Source organism: Saccopteryx bilineata, chromosome 8 (genome assembly GCF_036850765.1).
Source record: "Saccopteryx bilineata isolate mSacBil1 chromosome 8, mSacBil1_pri_phased_curated, whole genome shotgun sequence".
In the NCBI taxonomy this organism is placed as follows: domain Eukaryota; kingdom Metazoa; phylum Chordata; class Mammalia; order Chiroptera; family Emballonuridae; genus Saccopteryx; species Saccopteryx bilineata.
This window is the reverse complement of record NC_089497.1, coordinates 37,571,448-37,595,084: the sequence shown is the minus strand read 5'-3', so window position 1 is coordinate 37,595,084 and position 23,637 is coordinate 37,571,448. Positions and strand designations below refer to the sequence as shown.

General features: G+C 37.1%; 1 protein-coding gene across 4 annotated transcripts in view; it reads right to left on the bottom strand.

Moving 5' to 3' along the window:
- The window catches only part of DZIP3 (DAZ interacting zinc finger protein 3), a 104,810-nt gene that overhangs the window by 65,528 nt on the left and 15,645 nt on the right, over positions 1-23,637 (bottom strand). For all 4 annotated transcript variants that reach the window (XM_066240940.1, XM_066240941.1, XM_066240937.1 and 1 more), the window contains 6 exons: positions 15,223-15,326; positions 11,923-11,992; positions 9,606-9,761; positions 4,043-4,159; positions 2,418-2,498; positions 896-1,020 (listed from right to left, as the gene is read on the bottom strand). In XM_066240940.1, the coding sequence (XP_066097037.1) occupies positions 896-1,020; positions 2,418-2,498; positions 4,043-4,159; positions 9,606-9,761; positions 11,923-11,992; positions 15,223-15,254 (581 nt within the window). In that variant the 5' untranslated portion in view covers positions 15,255-15,326. The remainder of the gene's footprint in view (positions 1-895; positions 1,021-2,417; positions 2,499-4,042; positions 4,160-9,605; positions 9,762-11,922; positions 11,993-15,222; positions 15,327-23,637) is intronic.

The following is a 23,637-nucleotide window of genomic DNA, read 5'->3' as shown; positions in this document are numbered from 1 at the left end:
ATGCTTACCAAAGAAAATGAATGAATGATGTTACAAATGGCGAAGGACCTCCCTATGGGGAGCGAACAAACCGCTAGTCCATATAGATTCTGCTGTACAATTTCACTAAATACACCGTTCTCAAATATTAGGGGATCCGGGAACAAGCACACACTCCAGTACTTCCACCTTTTTGCACAGTGCATCTTCCCCAATGAAATAAAAGTTGGTTTTCCATCTCATTTGCAGAACTGAACAAATTTCTTTGACTTGGCATTTGCTTTTCTGATGTTCTTGTTTAGTTTTTTAAAAAATCAAATGCCTCTTTTTTTTCTATCGTTTCATATTCATACTGAAATATCTTCTAATTTTTGTGGCAATATATGTAATACTCAACTCTTCCAAAACTCAGCATTTGGACCCTTTCGATACTTTATAAATTCATTTATATCTTAAACACCTATTCCAAATGGTGATAATAGTAATAACTACAACCATCATTTATTTATTAAGAATAGCTTTTTTGTGTCCAGGACACTATTCTACATCCTTATGAGGTAGGCACTATTATACGTTCCATTTTACAAATAAGAAAAAAAGATGAGGCTTATCAACATTATTTCTTTGCATCAAAGATTAGGTAGGTGGTAGAGAATGTATTTGCACCAAAGTCTTTAGAATTCCAAAGCTTACGTTTCAATGTCTATGCTACATATACTGCCTCTTATTGTCATAATTAGTTAAGTTTGATACTTATTATTCTCAAGTATGTTAAATAAATTATATACAAATACAGAAGAAAAAAAAATCAGTCCAGTACAAAGTCATTATCCCTGTTATACCGTGCAAACTCCACTTGTATTTCACAATGCAAAACGCTGACAGGGAAGATCTACTCATTAATTAAAATCCTTACCTCTTCTGAGCACATCGAAGCACACCACGTCCAAAATAAACTAAACACATAAAGTTTTCAAAAATTTCGTTTTCTTGGATCACCATCTTCATCACCAGAAATTTATTTTCAGCTTCTATATAATCCTATAGGAACATAAAACTGGGTTTGGCTTATGTACAGGCATTAAACAAGTATTCCACAAACTATTGTAGAGAAGTTCAGGAAACTTTAAAATTGATCCAGTCTTTTGGTCATTTATTCACACCTCTAATCCTATCACCTAGAAAATATACTAAGTGCTAAAAATATTTAATACAAAATAATAACAAGATAATCTTTGACCAAAATTTCCAAGTGAACATTAAAACTAACAAAACAATTTTGTTTCTAAAACTGACAAATATTATTAGCTAAAATAATAATGACTATATGGGAGCGTAAGTCTATAATTCTTACTAATTTTTTTTTCTAATTGGAGCACAAATCTAATTTTTCAAATTGCAAGTAGAGAGTATATCTTTCTGAAAATGAAAGTAAAGAAGTATCAAGGTTGCAAAGAAAATATAAGAAATAATTAAAAATCACAAAAAGAGAATGTTAAATTGGAAAGGATTGTCTTTTTGTGTGTGACAGAGCTAGAGACAGAGAGAGGAACAGATAGGAACAGACAGACAGGGAGAGCGATGAGAAACATCAATTCTTCGTTGTGACACCTTAGTTGTTCATTGATTGCTTTCTCAGATGTGCCTTGACTGGGGGCTACAGCAGACTGAGTGACCCTGGTTCAAGCCAGCGACCTAGGGTTCAAGCTGGTGAGCCTTGCTCAAACCAGATGAGCCCGTGCTTAAGCCAGCGACCTCGGTGTTTCCAAACCTGGGTCTTCTGCGTCTTAGTCCAATGCTCTATCCATTGCGCCACCGCCTGGTCAGGCTGGAAAGGATTCTTAAAAATCACCTAGTTAATACCCAAATTTTTACATTTTGCACTTCACTTTATTCAACAAAGAATTTAAAGTAAAACATATATTTTACAAAAGGGGTAAGGATTAGGACCAGAGATTAAGCTATTCTAGAAAATGGTTTAAAATGTATTGTCTAAGTGAAAGATGCTAAACAATTTTCTGTTTTACACAAATGGTAAGCATTTAAAGGATAAATAAGGCCCAGTTGCTCAGTGGATAGAGCATTAGCACAGCATGCAGACATCCTGGGTGGATCCCAGGTCAGGGTGGATGAGGGAGTCTGTCTCTTTATCTCCTCCTCTCACTTAAAAAGTAAATATTTATAAGATAACTAAAATTATGTTTTCCCTATCAAAAATTTTAATATCATAAAATAGTTTCTGGCATAATTACTCTCTATATATATAATATATATATATTATACACACACACACACACACACACACATATATATAAAAGAAAAGTCACTGAATTGTTTCAATTTTTAGAGAATTTCAAAAATCAACATTTTCATTTGTTAAAATAAGGTCAGTATATGTAAAAAAGATTTTTAATGGACAAATAATAAAGGCTACATACCTCTTTCTTTCCTCTTTCAGTGAGTGATACTCCATACAAAAACAGTAATGTCAAATAATAACCAACATTAATCTGATGTGCCTAAAAAGATAAAATATATTTCAACTGGTTATTAAGACTAAGCTACCTTTTTCCCTTTCTACTGACTTTACTGGAGTGACACTAGTTAACAAAAATGTGTAGGTTTCAGGTGCCCAGTTCTGTGACACATCATCTGTAAACTGCACTGTGTGTGCGCACCCCAGGCAAGTCTCCCGCCACCACCATCTACCCCCGTAACCTCTTCTACAACTTCCCGCCCCAGGCCCAGTCTCCCGCCACCACCACCTACCCCCGTAACCTCTTCTACAACTTCCCGCCCCTTCCCTCTCCCGCCACCACCATCTACCCCCATAATCTCTTCTGCAACTTCCCACCCCTTCCCTCTGGTAATCACCATGCTGTTATTTGTGTCTATTAGTTTCTTCTTACTTTTAACTTTAGCAAGATTAATTAAATACCCTAAGTTTATTTAATAATTACTAAAAATAGTAAAATTATCAATCATAATAATTATAGAGATGTATTTGGTAATTTGACCCAGAAGAGGTTAATAATCCTGAAATAAAACAGGAAAGTTTGATTTAAAAAAATAAAAGCAACTGCCATCAAGATTTGTTATATTCAAACTTTCAAAAAATTCTCTTGCTCTCCCTCTCATTTATAATATTTCAGATATCAAAACAGTTGAGGCAATAATATAATGAACCACCCAAGTATCTACCATCCAGCTTAAAAAATATAATGATGTCTTAAATCAAAGTCTTTGTGCATTTGGTGGCATAACAGTGTAAACATAAAGCTTATCACTTCTTCAGTGAAAAATTAAAACATGAGAATATCTGCATTTAAAAACAGTCTATGCCAAATTACAGAGATGGGAGAAAAGATTATTGATTAGGAAGAGTGAGGAGGGCAAGGCGTGCCTGTAACTATAAAGGGATAACACACAAGAGATTTTTGTGGGAATGTGATAGTTCAACTTGACTACATGAGTGGTTACACAAATACTCATCAAATGGCAAAGAACTAGACACACCATGCACAAAAGTTAGCATAGCTGGCCTGAGACTGCTATCCTTACAAAGGCCTGCTTGCAAGACTGACCCGCTATACTGGTATCTGGAAATCCGGATTTCAGCAGTGTTCCCACTGTTCTCTGACTGATAAGGGCGGTTTATTGTACAAACAATGGGACTTATGCTGAAAACAACAGTACCAATTTTTCCTAATATAAAAGTATCAGAAGAAAGAGAAACTGATCAATAATTAAGGAGAAAGAGAGGAGTGGATTCTGTCATGACTCCCCATTTCTAATTGGGAGAGCCCATTTTACTTGTTTAAGTTTCTCTTAGGGTGCACAATTTCATGGCAGGGTAGGAGAGTGGAAAAGACGGGTTAAAGAAATTGTCATAAGAAAGTACAATACAAAGGAAGAAAGCCAATTTATGTGTAACTTTCTCTAGATGTAAAAGAGGAAAACAGATCTCGACCTACACCTTAAAGTTAACATGCACTAGCCATTCTCTCATGGAAAATTGTAGTCTGAGTCCATTATTTCAAACTTTCAAAAAGAAAACACTTACAGTATAATTAGTAGCTTGAGTGTTCCTAAGAGCTGCTTCCAGTTGTGTTATCAAGAAACGTAAAGTCAAAGCAGGAACAATTTCCTCCCCATTATGGCTGTTAGCTGTAACTTCTCTCTATGAAAAATTATTCAGTTGAAAATATTCTTAAATTAGAACAAATATCTACATATTTTTATTATACAAACAATACATGCTCATTATAGATATTCTGGAGTATAGATATAAAGATGGTTTTTAAAAAGTGCACACAACCCAGATACAATTATTCTCATACTTGTTTTTAAGTAGTCTCGTAAGTCTATTTCCTTAAAATACTAAAAAAGTATTTATGTCTGCCAAGGGGTTGGCAACATTTACTCTTACTGTGAAGGGAAGGGGTAATCCCACTTCATTCTCATCCCTTCTCTTCTCCAGAATGACAAAAATCCTCCTTCCAACTCTGAATCTTTAATAAGCAGGAATGCTGGCTTTAATACCAACACTAAAATAAGCCATCTTACATGCTGCCATCTGATTGGAACAAGCTAATATATGATTTATTATGTACCATAAGTTGATGTTTCCATGGGTGAAATAAAAGGAAGGACTATGTCGTATTACTTGTGTCCATTCCCCAATGCCTTATGCCCACAAGTCCTTGGCTTAAATTACATTATGTTTAATGATGTATTATCTGTGTGGAAAGTTTAATCTACACTTTCTTAACCTAGTTTCCAATACACTTTTTTGTTTTTCTCCTAGCTAATTAATGTATTATCAGTCTCCTTACCACTCAATTTAATGACTCGCTTTTCCATCAACGCACATTCCCTGGATAGAGTAATCCACTGCCATGTTTCTGAATGATTCGCACACACAGACAGTTTCAAATTCATATCCAGCTCAGAACTATCACCTGAATTCCAGACTCATATACCCAACCATTTACTCAACAAAATCTCTTCAATTTGAAAAGGCATATAAAACAGAGCTCTGAAGTTCCATCTCTGTCAAATAGTCTGGATAGTTTCCAATCCATCCTCTCAACAACAACTAAGAAAACTGGACAAAATATAAAAGCCATCTGTCTGAAGGCAACGGAAAGCTGGTAGGGCACTGGGAATCTCTGGGCCAACATGCAAGAGAAGAGGAAGGTCCAGAAATGTGAGACTGACTTCTGGAGTCACTTTCATCCTTAAGACAACTGTTGTATTTAGTTGTGGCTAGGCCGAGATGCTAGGCAGGACTTTCAGCAAAACTGCAGAACTAGAGAAAACTGGGAGTTCATGACCTATCAAGGGAGCGGAGCCCTGGTAAACACCGCATTCTTTTGATTGGGACCCTAAAGAAATATACCCTAAGCATGTGTTTTGGTTCCAACTGGAAACAGACCCTAATACAAGGATTTGAATGCACATAGTTTACTTGGGACGTGCAGAGAACAATGGCAGGGGAGTGGAGAAGTGATACAGAGAAAGAGAGGCAGGCTTAAAATGAATGTAAATGATAAACCAGTCACCCACTGTGAGCAACTGGGGTTAATATAAAAGGGGAACCCAGAAATAGTAAAAACGTCAAGGAGAAAAGGAACTGGGATATTTAAGTAACAATTCCCAGGCTTATTGATTGATTGGTTTCTGGGGTGAGGAGGGAATATTAATTCCTTGGGACTTCTGAACTGCAATAAAAAAAAAAAGCCTTCTATAGTTTCAGAAAAAAAGAAGAAAGGTCTGAAGATAAAGATGTAGATACTGAAACTGGAAACTGTCCAGCACATAGTGAGATGCCAGGAGTCAAGGGGCACGGGCAGGGCACGGGCGGGGCACTGACAGTATCTGCCACAACGGGCGAACCACCAACGGACCCTTCTTCACAGAACAGAAGACTGCGATGATCTCGATCGCTAGTTGAATTAAGCGATCTGCCAGAAAAGCACAAATAAGCATTACTAAGAAATATTTCTGCCAGTTTTTCCCGTTCTTCTCAAAGGAGGGTAGTTCTAAGCCAATCCAGGTAGTCATGGCAAGGAGCAGAATTCTCTATCACTATTTAGATGACTATGGAATTTGTATTAATGTTTCCGTGTTCACATTCATGATTTGGTTATTTTTGCCTTCTTTCTTTTTCTGAACATTTTTACCAGGCATTTATCAACTTTATTGGTCTTTTCAAAAAACCAAGTTTTGGCTTTATTGACTTTCTCTAGTCTGTGTTTTATTCTATTTTATTAGTTTTAGATATTTCTACGATACCACTTTCTTTTTTTAGATTTCATTTTTAATTTGCTGTTTTTCCATTAACCTCTTGAACTTTATATATATTTAGATGATTGGTTTTCAGCCTTGCTTCTTTTTGTAATATATGCATTTCAAGCTATAAATATTCCTTGAAGCACAGCTTTTACCTAATATCAGTTTTGGTATATATTTTTATTCAGTTCAAAGACCTTCCTAATTTTCATTGTAATTTCTTCTTTGGCCCATAGGTTAACTATATTAGAGATATATACTTTAACTTAGGATCAATGGCTTTCTAGTTTATCTTTCTGTTACTGATTTCTAAATTGATTGTATAATAGCTAGAGGGCATGCTCTGTATGTTTGGACTCTGAAATTTGATTAGACTTGCTTTGTGATTTAGCATATGGTCAATTTTTGTAAATGTTCTGTGTGCATTTAAAAAGAATGTATATTTTGCCACTGTTAGGTCTAGTGTTCATACACACACACACACACACACACACACACACAAACAGAGCTATATCTTTACTAATTTTACGTCCCTGTTCTGTCAACTATTCAGTTATGATAAATTCTCCCATTAGGATTGTTGATTTATCCATTTCCCCTGTAGCATTATCAATTTTTATCATTTTATGATATAAAAAGTTCTATATGTACTTGGGTCTACCTTTTGGAATTTCTTCTCTATTCTCTAGACTTGTCTGTAGAGGCAAGAGCAAGTAACACAATCTTTTAGTTATTAGATCTTCACAGTAAGTTTTAATATCTAAGTGAACAGAATCCAAGTCCTCCCCCCTAAACTTCTCTTTATTCTTTTTTCTTTTTGTATTTTCTGAAGTTAGAAGCAGGGAGGCACTCAGACTCCCACATGCACCCAACTGGAATCCATCCAGCATGTCCACTAGGGGCGATGCTCTGCTCATCTGGGGTGTTGCTCCATTGCAACTGGAGCCATTCTAATGCCTGAGGTCGAGGCTATGGAGCCATCCTCAGTGCCCAGCCAACTTTGCTCCAATGGAGCCTTGGCTGCAGGAGGGGAAGAGAGAGACAGAGAGGAAGGAGAGGGGGAGGGGTGGAGAAGGAGATGGGCACTTCTCCTGTGTGCCCTGGCCGGGAATCAAACCCGGGACTTCTGCACGCTGGGTTGATGCTCTACTGCTGAGCCAACCAGCCAGGGCCCTACACTTCTCTTTCATAATTTTCTTGGCTATTCTTCCTTTTATTTCCCATTTGAATTTTAGAATTAGCTTTTAGTAATAATAAAAAATCCTTTTGTAACTTCTATTGAATTTTATGATATTTGTGTATTTTAATTTTGGGGAAATTGACAGCTTTATCATATTTTATCTTCCTACATGTAGTGCTTTTCATTCAGGTCTTTTCTTACCTTTCATAGACTTTTAGAGATTTTAATTTATTGTTTTAACACAGTACTGACTTCTAACCTTTATGTGAAGAAAATCAGAGTGTGGGGACTTGCTTGCTAAAATGCCGACTCCCAGACTCACTCCCAGAGATTCTGATCCTTTAGGAGCAGTGTGAGGTTCAGATAGTCTCAGGTAGGTGGCTTAGAAAAAAACTTTGAGGAATACTAGTTTATAATCTTATTCCTTGGGTGTTTTCCTATTTTACCATTTTTGTTGCTATTATAAATAAGTACTTTTTATTTTCACTTTTAATTAGCTATTGTTTGCATACATAAAGGCTACTGGTTCCTAGATCTTATTTATTGTTTCCGGGTGATTTCTAATAGATAAGAGGAAAATTGTGGCTTTATTCGGTCAATATCAAATCAGAATTCATACTGTGGTAAATTCTCTCAGTTAAGGTTATAATAAGGTTTGTATATAAAGTCTTTGGATATTTTCAGAATTTGTTTGACTTTATATTCATAATAGAATTTATTTGTTTCATGGAAATAATTAATACATTTTCTCACAGAAAAGGCAAATGTGGCCTTTTCAAGATACCTATGGTGTTTTGCTTCCTTGCCCCCAATTAACTGCTACAAGAAAAAGAGTGAGTCATTTTCTTTAACTTTGGAAAACTCCATTAATTTAAAAACTGATACCCATCTTGTGCTGAAAGTTTCACAAATGCTATCTAGAAAAACTATTTTCAAGATGGATATCTATAATATATTCTCTATCATATTTATTTCACTCATAAATCTAAAAGTTTTGGATATTATTTTTATATTCTGGGAAAATTTATCAACATTTTAAAAATTAGAAAAACCTGAATGTAATCCCAATCCTAGAGTGGCATGTAATGGGTTAACAGTATTAGGATAAATACTAGACCTAATAGTCAACATCCTACAAACTACTAACCAACATCTCTACCATTATTCTTAAAAGGCAAGCACTGGATTAACTCCATTTAACTAAAAAAAGTCTATTGTCAAGCCTGATACTAAGCCCTGGACAAGTAGTAAGATGGAGATTTCAAGACCTTAGCTGCACTGTTGTGGTTTTAAAAAAAAGTTATTATCTGCCCCTAGTTCCTACTAACATTTGGTCTTTGACCCTGGTTCCAGACACAGAGTTCCTAAAACTGTTAGAATTTCTGAGTGATAGAAGTATCTTTTGTTATAATGGAGTGACTTTTGGTGGGCTCTTACATTCGGGTAAGTCACCAGAAGGATCAAGCCAAGATCAGAAGCTTGGATCTTTCAGTCCCCTCCACTATTCCCAGAGATGGCAGAGGGCTAGAATTTCAAGTAATAACTGACCATGCCTACATGATGAAGCATCCATAGAAATCCTAAAAGTAAGGGATTTGGAGAGCTTCCAGTTTAGTGAATACATCCATGTGCCAGGGGGGTGCTGTTAATCCAACTCCGCTGGAACAGAAGCTCCCGTACTCGGGACCCTTCCACACCTTGATCTGCTGTTCATATATATCCTTTATCATATATTATATTATGTAATAAAATGGTAAATGTGTTTCCCTGAGTTCTGTGGACAGTTCCAGCAAATCACTGCAATCAAGAGGGGTTTTTTGGAACCCCAGTTTATTGCCACTAGGCCAGAATACTGGGAATAACCTAGGACTGGGGAATGGCATCTCAAGGGGGGGCTGTCTTGTGGTCCTGGGCTCTTCACTTGTGGGATCGCAGGTAGATTCCAGGTAGATGGTGTCAGAATGGAGCTAACTTGTAAGACACTCAGCTAGCCTTGAAGAACTGACCAGTGTGGGAATAAACCCACACATCTAGTGTCAGAAGTGTTTTGAGTGTAGTAGCAGGAGGACTGCAAAGGAACACAGAGTGTTTTCTTAGATATTTATGTACAGAGAGCTATACTTCTGCCCCAAAGAACAAATTATGATCTTACCTGCATAGTTTGGGAGGAAAAATCTTCTTGTAAAAACTTCTTAATGTAAGGAACCACACCTTTTGGTAGAGAATCAATTGCACTCAGTAACTTCTTCACTTCTAATAGTAGGTTAATGGGAACAATCTCAGGAACTATGTCCTTTTCTTGTCTGTCCTATAACATATTATTAAAAATTTACAATTACATTTGGCTAATATTAAAACCAGCCAAAGTATTAAAAAAGAACATAGTGCCTTTACATACTCTATATTGATCATAGTGACAGACTACAGAAAATCCTAATAACATTCCTCTTGCTCTTAAGAAACTTCCAACATTGCCTGAAGTTTATGACCAAAACTCAAGAAGCTTTAATATAGAGAATATCATTACAGGTTCATTTGGAAATTATAAACAAAGTAGAAATCCAAAGATAGGAATAATTACACCTATTTTTTATAGGGTGGTATGATAGGAAACATGAACAATTTCAGGCTTAAATGTGAGGTAGGCCTTAAAAAAAGAGTTGCTCTTGAGAAATACACAGCATGTATTAAAATGGTCCACTAAGCGCACACACACACACACACACAAATGCTAAGTTTAAAATATTACATAATAAATGAAAACTATTTCTACAAAATAAATGAAAACTATTTCTAAGAGTTTTTTTACATTAGTTGTGAGGAATCAGTGGGCAACAGAAGTGGATCAAGAGCTTGGAACAGATGGATGACGGCCTTTCTTCAAACCTTAAGAAGCTACCACAGCTTCTGTACCCTGTTGAAACTCGGGAATATGACTGTTGCTGCTGATCTCTGAATATCAGAACCCCTGTTAGCACAGAGGCCGTGTGGGACTTGAATCATTGAAAATGTGCTGGCGCAGGGGTGGCTCTGTAACTAGGAGCCAGTAAAATCCATCACTGAACTATCTGCCTACTCTCCCCTTCTGGGTTTGACACTTAATTAAGATTCGTCCATCTCCAAAAATACCAAACAAATATACCTTATATTTTATAGTACTTCACTATATAAAAATTATATCCAAAAATATAGGAAAACATTAAAAATAACCTAAATCTCAGTGAAGTGTCTATAAGTGTATGTTGTACTATTCTTGCAATTTTTCTGTAGGTTTGAAATTTCTCAAAAAGTTAAAAAATAAAGAACTTCCATAAATAACTAGACAAGCCCTTATAAAGAATGACCACTATCAATAGTGTATATACTTCAAACTAAAGGTCAAATTCATCATCAAAAGTTACCACAGAATCATCTAACACCAATTATCAAATTGATACACAGCAAGATTATGACATAAATTTTTTCAAAAGGAAATACTATAAGCATCACGCTTATTAAATATATCTTACTATAAATACAATTTTAATTATTTAAGTTAGTTGTCAAAATATTTGATCCTCAATTCATTTTTTGCAAAATTGATTTAGCACTCAAATAAAATTCAGGCCAAAGTTTCCACTTCCTTTACCTTCTACAGTCCCTAATCTGTATCTTGAAAAGTCCTTTCTGAGTCTAGTTCCCCTGGTTACACTGTGCGTTCTTATGTACATTGGCACATATCATGTTTACTCTGCAAAGTATTTTACACTGATAACCTCATGCAACTAAATACTATGACTATTTTATGTTTATCTATTTTTCTCTTCATAAATTACTGAATAACCTTTATAAACTTTATTACATGGATACCAACCATTATATAAAACCAGGTGGAAGATAAAAATTACTTGATTAAAAACCTAACAAAGATCTGTTCATCCAGATTTCATTAAATATAAACACATGTGATACTCATATTTAATCAACCATAAAGCTTATTATCACTGGCAATAAAAGCCTTTTATTAATGTATAATTTATTTTCATTCATTGAGTATTGGGTGTTATAACTGTAAAGATGATAATAATAGGAAAGAGAATTAACTTCCAAAACAACTCAGTGAATTTTTTACTAAATAGAATTGTGTCTGTGTGTGTATGCATATCACTTTCATTTTGTTTGAACATTGCTTTTAAAATACAAATAAGAGATTTCTTAAAACTAACTAATGGGAAGTTTCTGGTCAATTCAATTCAATTATCTATTAATTTTAACTTATACTGAGGACTGGTGTATAGAATAACTCTGAGACACAGGTATCATGTATCAAAGAAAGATTTAATTATGACCCTAACTTTATTAAAGTATGAAAGTGAACTTACCCCCAAAATTTTAAAATAATTAAACGAATTAGATTTCGCATCACATTCTCTACATATTTAGTCATTACTAATTAACTGACAGTTACTAAAAATTAAATCTTCTCTTACCAGCTGATCAGTCGATTTTTCTACCTTATTATCAGTCTCCTCCTTAGTTTGCTCCTCCACAGGCAGATCCCTATTGTAAATAAAAAGGAAACATCTATTTAGAGCATCTCCTTACAAAAAACAATTAAATACAGTTGTAAAAACAAGTGAATTTTTGTCTAAAAGTCTCAGAAGTGCAGACACCGTGTATCAGACTGATGAAGCGGAAGGTGCCGTACCACCTTGAGACTCAAAAAGTTATGCCACGCCTGAACTGCCTGGTGGAAGACAGAACCGAAAGCTAGTGTCAAAAACTTCATCTTCAGACAGACACACAGTAGACCAAACTAATGGGGAAAAATTAACTTTATAGCACTGTTTCGATGTAAAGAGAAAAGGTTCTTGAAAAGGTTGTTTTGTTTTATGTGTACGTGTGTACATTTATCAAGATAATAAAGGTTTGGAAAGGATCTATTATATAGATCATTTTATTTTTTGATTCAGATTTCTGGCCTTATAACTGTCCAGCTTTCCAAAATGATTTTTTAATTGAGGCAGAATATTTAGAAATAATCAAATATTTTTGTAAAAAGGACTAATTTGACAAGTTTTGCTTTTGACATTGACCTGAAATGTGAACATATGTATATTATATACTAAACTGAAAACTTATTTATAAAATTGCTTGCCTACATACAGAACCGTGATATATTACTCAAAATGTAAGAACCATAACAGAGGCTCATATACGATTTATATAATCTTAATTTTATATACTTGCAGAGATAAAACTGAGGTGAAAAGTTTCTATCAATTGATTTACTCAGAATTGTATTTTGTAAGTATTATCCCATTTTATTCCACATTTATGTACTAATTTGGCAGACAATCCTTTATCATCTACTTTGTATAAAACTGATTTTTTAAGGGGAAACTGGGACAGATAAGAATTATAGTATTATCCACAGAGTGAAAGTTTCAACACAAGATGATTCAGACACACAAACAATATTTCACAATATGACTTCAGTGCTCTTTAAAATGTCATAGAAAAGAAAACCCAGCCATGGCCGGTTGGCTCAGTGGACAGTGTGTCGAACCAGCTTGTGGACATCCTGGGTTTCATTCCCAGTCAGGGCACACATGAAAAGTGACCATCTGCTTCTCTTCTCCTCCCTCTCCCCCTTCTCTCTCTCTTCCCCTCTTGCAGCCAGTAGCTCCACTGGTCCAAGCGTCAGCCTCGGTGCTAAGGATAGCTCGGTTGATTCAAGCACTGGCCCCAGACAGGGGTTGCCGGGTAGATCCCAGTTGGGGCACAAGCAGGTCTATCTCCCCTCCTCTCACTTAAAAAACAAAACAAAACAAAAAAACCTTTTTATTGTCTTTTCCTCTACTTCTAAGCCCCTTCCCAAAAAGGAACACTAGAAAGTTCCTTGTGTTATCAACGAATAACTTGTTTTAAGTTATATACCTAGAAAATAACAAAGCTAAAACTAGACACTAAACTAGTATTTTTCTGCTACTTTCACCACCTGTGTACTTTGTTCTGCTGCTGGGAGAAAGCTGAAGTTCTGCAGTAACAATATACAGTATCCTGAAGTATATATAGTATGTCTAGTAATGTTCCAGTTTTAGCCCCCAACCACACTTTTATTTTTAGTACATTTTCTACTTAAACCAATCTCATTTACACCATGTAGAAACAATCTCAAATAGGGATCAGGTCCTTCTTATTCATTACCTTACCTTCAAGTATTTAGCCCAATATCTAACATAAAGTAGGCACTCAAGTACTTATTGAATAAATGAATGAACATAAAAATAAATAACCGAGCAAATTTCCATGAACCCCATTCTAATTATCCCCAAATCCGTTATCTCCAGCCTTAACTGCTTTGAAGCTCCAGCTGCACACTTCCCACTCTGTACTCTGCCACCTCTACCAGAGGATCCTGGCAGCACCTCCATCTCATCTCCGAAACACAGAACTTGGTTTCTGTCCTCTCATTTTTTCTCACATATACATTAAATCTGTCTCCTTTTGAGATCCCCAAATTAATTAACGGTGCAATTTCCTTCTGGTCATTAGAAACTGTAAGCCATCTCTACTTCTTTTTTCCCCTTGTTATCCTTTAAAATTCAGTTCAAACATCACTTTGTGAAAACCCATTCCACCCCAGTCAATACTTACTACTCATTTTTATATGTAGCCTTAGCATATCTAATAACAATATTTATGCATGCATTTTGTCTAAATATAAAATAACTTTTTTTTTTGTATTTTTCTGAAGCTGGAAACGGGGAAAGACAGACTCCTGCATGCGCCCGACCGGGATCCACCCGGCACGCCCACCAGGGGGTGATGCTCTGCCCCTCTGGGGCATCGCTCTGCCGCCATCAGAGCCACTCTAGCGCCTGGGGTAGAGGCCAACGAGCCATCCCCAGCGCCCAGGCCATCTTTGCTCCAATGGAGCCTTGGCTGCAGGAGGGGAAGAGAGAGACAGAGAGGAAGGAGGGGGGGTGTGGAGAAGCAAATGGGCGCTTCTCCTATGTGCCCTGGCCGGGAATCGAACCTGGGTCCCCCACATGCCAGGCCGACACTCTACCGCTGAGCCGACCGGCCAGGGCCGAAAATAACTTTTTATATATCTTCCTATTACATTATAATTCTAAGTACTCAAATTTTGTTTAGATTTTATTCACTAAGCACCAAGGAGGTCAGTAAATGCTTATAATATAAATAGATCACATAGAGAGCTAAAGATAAGAGAGAGATCTCCAATACTAACCTATTGTTTAGTATTATACGACAGAGGTATAGGTAGGCTGCGCTTGCCCTGATTGGAGGGGACAGATGGACTTTTGAATGGACCCAGTTGAACTACTCAGTAGAGTCTTCTGTGTTATGCTTAGGTTACCTTCTATAAAATAATAAAAGTATCTACTGTGTAGAGTTGTTACAAGGTTCATATAAGTTAACATTTGTAAAAGCATTTAAAACAATGTCTGGCAAAGAGTAAGTCTATGCAAGGGCTTGTTAAATGATAAATAAAATATTATTTTGTTGGGCATAACCCAAATATGACAAGCGGTGGCACATTTTTCAATTCTTAGCTCTTCAGCCAGGGCATGGTCCCTAAAGAAATTTTCTAAAATTAGATTTCACCCAGTCTACATCCCACAGTAATCAAAGTTGCTAAAGTGTCCTAAAGTATAAGGGTATCTCATTCACACTAATTTCCCAAGGTTATATGGAAGAGACAAATGCTGGGTCTCTGGAATACAACAAATGCAGTTGCCTTCTATCAATCCATCCCTTACCTCACAAAAAGTTCTTCTGGCGGAGAATCCATGATGCACAATGTTCTTTTGCAAAGGTCTTACTCCAGTGCTTGCAGACTGATGTTTACTATTGCTTTCCAAAGCTGTAAGGAAAGGAGCATTTTTAGTGGAAAGGCTTACATCCTTTCTCCCTACTATAGGGTGTGGCAAATACAGGTTTACAGTTGTGAGTTCACAAAGTAGTTTATTCTTGTCTTATAAATATATTAATTATATTATTTTCCATATGAACTCTGAATCTACTTGTGCCCCACCGACCCTGTGCATTAGGTAGATTATCATTAACAAGAATTTTGGAATTGCTAATAAAAGTAAATAAAACTCTTGTTTCATTATCTGAACATGTTACTATTTAGTTTAATATACTTAATTTTTTCTAAGTATAGGTATACTTTATCAAATTGTAATGAATTAAAAAACAATGCTCTACACAACCTTTTTCACCACTGAACACTATATCAAAAGCATCTCTCTTGCTATTTTATACTTCTAGTAATCATTCTCAATAGCTACAGAACAATTGGTTGATTGGGGTTTCTTTGACCATTTCCTTATAGTTCGACATTTAGACTGTTTCTCATTGTTTTATTATAAATATTATTTTATAAACTCCATTGTCCATAAGGCCTTCTTCGTATTTATGATTATTTCCTTATAATAAAATCTCAGAAGTAGATTTCTAGGGCAAAAGACAAAATGTTTTAAGCCTCCTGTATACTGCTAAATGGCTTCTGAAAAGGGCTGTACTCATTTATTTCCCATAGCTATAAAAGTTCCCATATCTATAAAAAGGACTAATTTGACAAGTTTTGCTTTTGACATTGACCTGAAATGTGAACATATGTATATTATATACTAAACTGAAAAATTTATTTATAAAATGATAAAAATTTATTTATAAAATCGTGATAGCACTACTTGTTTTATTTTCTTTTAGTCTACAAATAACATTTAGCCATATTTTCCACAATTCATATGATTTTATATCTCCATAAAATAAAAAAAGTGGGATGTAAAGAACTCTTGCATACTCTCTGGTTCAAATAGCAATGAATGTTGTAGATGTTTCCTGAAAGAAAAAGAAAATACTGAGGCAACACAAATGAAAACAAAAAGGAGAATAGTATAGAACAGTATCATTAGTACACCTACTTATTTATATAGCTCTCTATTTAACTATTCTGTTCCAGTATAGCCCGAGCTCCATGTCATCAGGCGTCCCAGATTTGACTTCCCCACACAGTGGGACACTCCCGCTTATCAGCAGGGCAGGCAGCCTCTTTGAGACTGCTCTTGAGGCGGCTATGAGGATTCTACTTATCAGTGCCAAGACTAACTGCCACTGGAGGAAAGACACGACCGACTGACACACAAGTTTGTTGCAAGAATCACACGGGCAGTTTATTACTCACAAATCCTTTTAGTGTGCCTGGGTGCAGCTTTAGCAGGCCCATCCGCATGCTCCTCTAGGCTAGCTTTGGTCAGCTAGATTTGGTCGTCAGGGCAGCCTGCAGACAGTCCATGTCAATGTTGGAGTCTGGGCAATTACTGCAACAGGGGGGACCCTTTGCTTTAGTACCTTTTCTGGCCAATGCCTTCTAACAGGGGTCAATTTACAGAATTATCACCTCAAACCACCTTTTAGGAAGTTCTTCGAAGGGAGCCCTTTTTATGTTAATCTACTGAAATGTTACATAAAGCCACTTTTAAGATGTTCCTAGGGAAGCTTCTTGTTTATGTTAACCTACAGAGTTATGACATCAAGTCACTTCTTATTTATATATAACTTCACACACACACTAACTCAGCCCTGCACGAAAGGCAGAGTCTGTTTATAATATCTGTACACACTATATTAATTCCTATCCAGACAGCATAACTTTATTTAATTTCCTTAATTGCTTTTGTTGGGCAAATAAATTGTAAAATTTGTGTGATTTGGTTTTGCTTACTTTGATTGTTACAGATGGCGTGGCCCACGTGAATGGCCATTGCCTAGGTGATAATATTAATTACCTTCCTGCTTGGGAAGGGCCTTGGTTATACTAATATGTGCTGGGGGTGGGACTGTCCCACTGAAAGGTTTTTTTAAATTTTTTTTAATTCATTTTAGAAAGGAGAGAGAGAGAGAGAGGAAGAGAGAGAGAGAGGAGAGGGGAGGAGCAGGAAGCATCAACTCCCACATGTGCCCTGACCAGGCAAGCCCAGGGCTTCGAACCGGCGACCCCACCACTTCCAGGTCGACGCTCCATCCACTGCGCCACCACAGGTCAGGCCCACTGAAAGGTTTTAAAAGGAGCTAGGAGGCCATTCTGGAGAGGAGGAGACCAGTTGTTGCAGGGCAGAGAGACCACGTGGTTGGAGACGAGGAGGCAGGCAAAATGGAGGCATGCAGAGGGGACTGAATGGAGCTGTTGAGGCCTTTGATTCTAGGGAAAATAATGGAGAAAGTCAGTGGCTTTGGAAGCCTTGAATGAAAAGGGAAGTGTTTTCCCTTTGTGTGTATTTTCTTGCCCGCCAGTTGCGAGCAGGAATAAAGGAAAATGGCCCACCAGTTCCTGGCTCTGTTGCTTCATTACTATCTGTTCAAATTAAATGTGAACCTGCAAAAGCCAGGCGGCTGTGATGGTGGCTGCAACTACTGGCTTTACAGCTTTTAATATTATCTATTAATTATTTTTATATATCTTCCATATTTTTCTATATTTCTATATATTTAATTACTATAACCTTATATAACTGCAACATATTCCAACACCAACTCTTCTCAATTTAGTCCCATATGATCTCTTTTGCTGAGAGGTCAATCCTCCAACTCGACTGCTTTCTGCTAGGCTGACCTACCTTCCTGATTCCACTTTACAGAGCTCAGGAATTGTTAGAGCAAACATATGTGGAACTATTTCTCAATGCTTTGGGGCAAAGTAAGAAATGATGAGGAAAAAAAAGAATATGGACGCAATAGCATAAATGAAACAGACCTAGAGTGACTTTAACTGGATACCAAGCACAATCCTGGGTCAAGTTTTCCAGTTGTTGCCTCTGGGCTGCTCATTTATCTCGGGAACTGAGTAGCTAGTTTCTCTAAATGTACACTTAATATACACCTATAAATTAGATTGGTAGAGCTTCTGGAGGCCCAATTTAACGCAGGTAATTCCCAAATCAAGACATAATCCACAAGATCATTTGTAAGTCATTTATTAAGAATCCAGATTGTATTTACTCAAAGAAACATGTCCACTCTCCCCAAAAGCCAGAAAAAGACAACACATAGAGAGAGAAGGAACTGCAGGACCTGCGCCCTCTTAGCCTTGAGGTCCGAGTATCCTGTCACTAATGAGCTTAACAGGGAGGGCACAACTCAGTTCCCGGTCTAAAAGCTAAAGAGAGTCCTGAGCCTGAAGGGATCATCCGCAGTCAGTCTAATTATAACACTACCCATAGTCTTTATTTGACTCACACCAGCTCTAAGTTATACAGAGTCTTGAAACAAAGGTAATTCAAAGCTAACTGACACTTCTTAATCTAAACTCAAATGAAAAGATTCACACACAAGCTGATGTTTACCTAAATTTCCTCGTTTAAAACAGAGCTAACACCTCCTAGTTTCCTGCCCTTCCCTAATAAAACACTTCTTGCCTTCAGTATTATAACTTATCTATAAAAATCTATTTCTCCTAGGTAAATTGTTATTTTAGCTTCTTATTTTAAAACCTCATTAAGCAAAGTCATATATCTCTTTAAATTTGCATGCTGTTCAAGTACCAATGAAAGCTACAACATAAAGCTAATAACAAAGAGAGGTTGTATGAACCTGTTATTGCACACTAAATCTGATCTGTTTCATCTCTTTGATACAGCTATAGAAAAGAACATGGCTTTGAGACTCTTAGGAATGTAATCAAACTGTTTTTCCCTTATGGTTTCTATAACCTCCTTGGATATTTTTAATAAAAAGTTTAACACGCATTACTTCATAACCAGAGCATACAAACGTAAGCCTTCTTTTAGATGAACAAACATCTCATTTCTAGAATTTAAAAGCTCAAACATGAACATCTCTTCGGATAAGCTTTCCTTCAGCCAATAGTTGTCGTACAGACAAGGGTTGGGGGGGCTAAAAAAAGGGAAAGAAATCCTCTGGCAAAAAAGTAGAGAGAATAGAAGGTCTCTGATAAGCTATTCAGTGTTTAGCTTGAAAAATAAAAGGGTGTAAAATCCATCAATCAGAAGATATTTAGATACTGAATTCAGGTTTAAAAAAGGCTAATGGCGCCTGACCAGGTGGTGGCGCAGTGGATAGAGCGTCAGACTGGGACACAGACGACCCAGGTTCGAAACCCGAAGGTCACCAGCTTGAGCGCGGGTTCATCTGGTTTGAGCAAATCTCACCAGCTTGAGTCAAAGGTCGCTGGCTCGAGCAAGGGTTTACTCAGTCCACAGTCAAGGCACAGATGAGAAAGCAATCAATGAACAACTAAAGTACTGCAACGAAGAACTGACGTTTCTAATTTCTCTCCCTTCCTGTCTGTCCCTATTTGTCCCTCTCTGAATCCCTGTCTCTGTCAAAAATAAATAAATAAATAAAAAATTTTAAAGGCTAATGGCTTTCTTTTTCAGCCTGCTTCAAAATACAACCTGGGAAGAATCTCTGTGGTGCAAGGTCTTCCTTCCAGGAGAGATCGGCAGTGCCACCGTGTCCCTGGAGCTGAGCAGCTGTGTGTGGCAGACCCTCCTGGCAGTAGCAGCAGCACTCGACAGCCTCCGCTGGGAAGGAAGGCCTAAGTGCCAGCGACAGAAATAGCCAGACGGAAACATCACCACTGTGCTTCTAAAGTATTCAAAGGTTCCTACCAATCTAGATGTTGAAGAAAACCTTTATAATCAGGGTTAACATGGGAGAAAGGGTGAGTGTGGTTTCCCCTGGTACATACAGTTCCATAGATATTCCTATAGCAGGAAACTAAACAGCGACTCGACTGTCCTGGGACTGAGGACCTGACCTTCCGCTGAAACCCCTGCACTGTGGCTGGCAGACCAGAGGGCAAGCTGAAGTACAGTGTCAATTTACAGCAATCTTTATCCACCAATCAAAATGATCTTATCTGCACCCTGTTTGAGAAATAAGGCATTAGTATCCATATCTTGACAACAGTAAAATACCTTTTTTACTGCTCTGAGTTCTCAGCTCCCACTTACCCTCATATCTACTGAAATTAAAACTTTTCTTATTATAAACGGTTTCCCCCCCTACTTTTAAAGCTGTGTTTATAGATATAAAAGTAGGCACAGCTCTTGTATATAACTTTTTGATCATTCATTTAAACATTTACCTTGAGAACTTCTATTATCTCCCTAAATTATATATAAGCACATTGTTTTTAAATCCACCAGACCAATTTAAAGGCTCTAATTGGCCGACGAGTTTACATTTCACTGTTTGGAGGACATTCCTTAGAATCTGCTGCCCTTGACAGTTCTGGCACCTAAAGGTCACAGGAGGCAAGTAGAAAAGTTACTTATGAATATAAAAAAAAAGTAAAAGAAAATCTCACTTTTCTTAATGCTATTAGCTTGAAAAGAAGATAATGTGTTTGATATTTCTAGGAAAGGTGTTCAGGTATTGAGAACTTTTCTTATGCCCACTAAAATCAGTTTCTCTTTCTTAGCACTATCAACATCCAGGCTAAATCTTTTTACAAGGAGTTGTCCTACACATTTTTAGAATGTTTAGCAGCATCCATTGTCTCTACCCAGTAGATACCAGTTACACTTCTCAGCCCCTTTGTGGCAACCAAAAGTGTCTCTAACCATTGTCAAATGTCCCGTGGGAGACAAAACTGCCCTTAGTTGAGAACTACCTAACTAAATAAATGAGTTAAAATGAAAATGTTAATTAAATGAACAAAGAACAGATTGTTCTGAGGGAGAAAAATACAAACATCTTAATTTTAGGTAGTATGTGCAAACACAAACAATAGATCACCTGTCTATAAGAAAGAGAAATGGCATAAAGTATTTCATTTAGATTTCTATCAGTACCAAAAATAAGTTGAGAGGTTGTATAATGTTGGTAGTTACAAGCACAGAAACACTAGAATCAGTGTGCAAGGTTATATAAGCCTACTTTGGCACTAGCAGTGCAACCTTGTACAAATTAATTAACACCTCTGTGCCTCAGAATCCTCATCTGAAAAATGGGGATTACGATGATACTTGTCTCATAGGATTGTCATGAAGACCGGGTGTTTAAAACACACAACTACAATAGCTCACACACAGTAAGTACTATGTAAGTGTTCTTATCATCACCACCATTACTATCTAATTTTGTTTCAAGTTTGCAGCAAAATCTTCCAATTCTCTACATGATGGAGAAATGCTATTACACAGAAAGGAATGTTAATAATTGCACTTAAGAATTGGGAGAAAAGAAATATGTCCCACATGGTACAACAGCTCAGATTGCTTTCTGGCACCTTGTATTTTTCACAACAACACATCCAGATAGCCAAATTTTTTAAACTGCACGATATGCAATTGTAAAAATATAGCATTTTCCCTGGCCACTAATGATAAATACTCCATTGTCTCCAGTTTTGTCTTTTTATTTTTGGCTATTACAGACAATGCTGTAATTAACCACCTTGAACTTTCAACTTGGTAAAATTTTGATTGCTTTTTTTTTTGGACACAGACAGAGAGAGAGAGAGAGAGAGAGTCAGAGAGAGGGATAGATAGGGACAGACAGACAGTGAAGAAAGAGAGATGAGAAACATCAATTCTTTGTTACGGCTCCTTAGTTGTTCATTGATTGCTTTATCATATGTGCCCTGATAGGGATGTGGGGTGGCTACAGTAGAGCAAGTGACCCCTTGCTCAAGCCAGCGACCTTGGGCTCAAGCCAGAGACCTTGGGCTTCAAGCCAGCAACTTTTGGGCTCAAGCCAGCGACCATGGGGTCATGTCTATGATCCCACGCTCAAGCTGGTGAGCCTGTGCTCAAGCCAGATGAGCCCGCACTCAAGTCCGAGACCTCAACCTTGGAGTTTCAAACCTGGGTCCTCCGCGTCCCAGTCCAATGCTCTATCCACTGCGTCACCACCTGGTCAGGCGCGATTGCTATTTTTATTTTTTATTTATTTATTTTTTATTTTTTTCTTTACAGGGACAGAGAGAGAGAGAGTCAGAGAGAGGGGTAGATAAGGACAGACAGGAACAGAGAGAGATGAGAAGCATCAATCAGCTCCTCGCTGTGACACCCCAGTTGCTCATCGATTGCCTTCCCATATGTGCCCCAATCGCGGGCCTTCAGCAGACCGAGCAACCCCCCGCTCGAGCCAGCGACCTTGGATCTAAGCTGGTGAACATTTTTTATTTTGCTCAAGACAGATGAGCCGCGCTCAAGCCAGCAACCTCGGGGTCTCGAACCTGGGTCCTCAGTATCCCAGGCCAACGCTCCATCCACTGCGCCACCTGGTCTGGCGTGACTGCTATTTTTAAAAGCTAGATTTACTAAGTCAGCGTTGAATTAAATGTACTCAAGAAGTTCGAGGGTTTGTTAATAACACAAAGTCTGACACCACTAGTTATTACTTGTTAGATTTTACCAAAAGAATTAGGAAAAACTCCTTAAAGTTGATGTAAGATGTTTTGGCCACACGAGTGGTAACCACTTTAAGGCTTAAAAAAAAATATGAAGAGGACACTTTCTAGGAATAAGGCGAGACATTTGTGATGGGAGACCCTTAGAACCAACATTTTAATTATTACTGATCAGATTACGTCTGCTAGACAAGCAGCAACAGCAATTTTTTCTTGGTGACTTTTAAAGTACTGAAGCAGTTGTTATGTGACCCTAATCCTCTGAATGTACTTCTCTCTCATATATTAGCTCCAGGTAAACAAGAAGGTTAGGACCATCAGGTTAGACACAGAGAACTATAGATTGAACCATTATTTTGTTATTAGCTGTGTTAAGAATGAACAAACATAATGATTATCTGGTTTTCTAATTTTCTGTTAGTTTCTTCCATTTTTGGATTTGTTTAACTTCTTGGCAAGGCCAATTAGGAACAAGATAATCACATAGACAAACACCCAGAAATAACACTATCTACGTGACTGCACTGGTCAGTAAATGATACTATAAAGATAATTAATTATGCCATCTTAATATTTCATTAGTATACTATTCACATTAGTTTTTTGCTAGGAGAATTCATTTGTTCAACAAAACAATTCAGAATAATGCCAGATACTATAAGTGGTACTGAAATGAACAATAATGCTTGCCTAAAACTGTCAAAGTTAAGGTAAACCTGAGAATACACTAAAAAAATATAAATAGCAGTTCATTTATAAATTATCTGCAAGTATAACTGTAATAGTA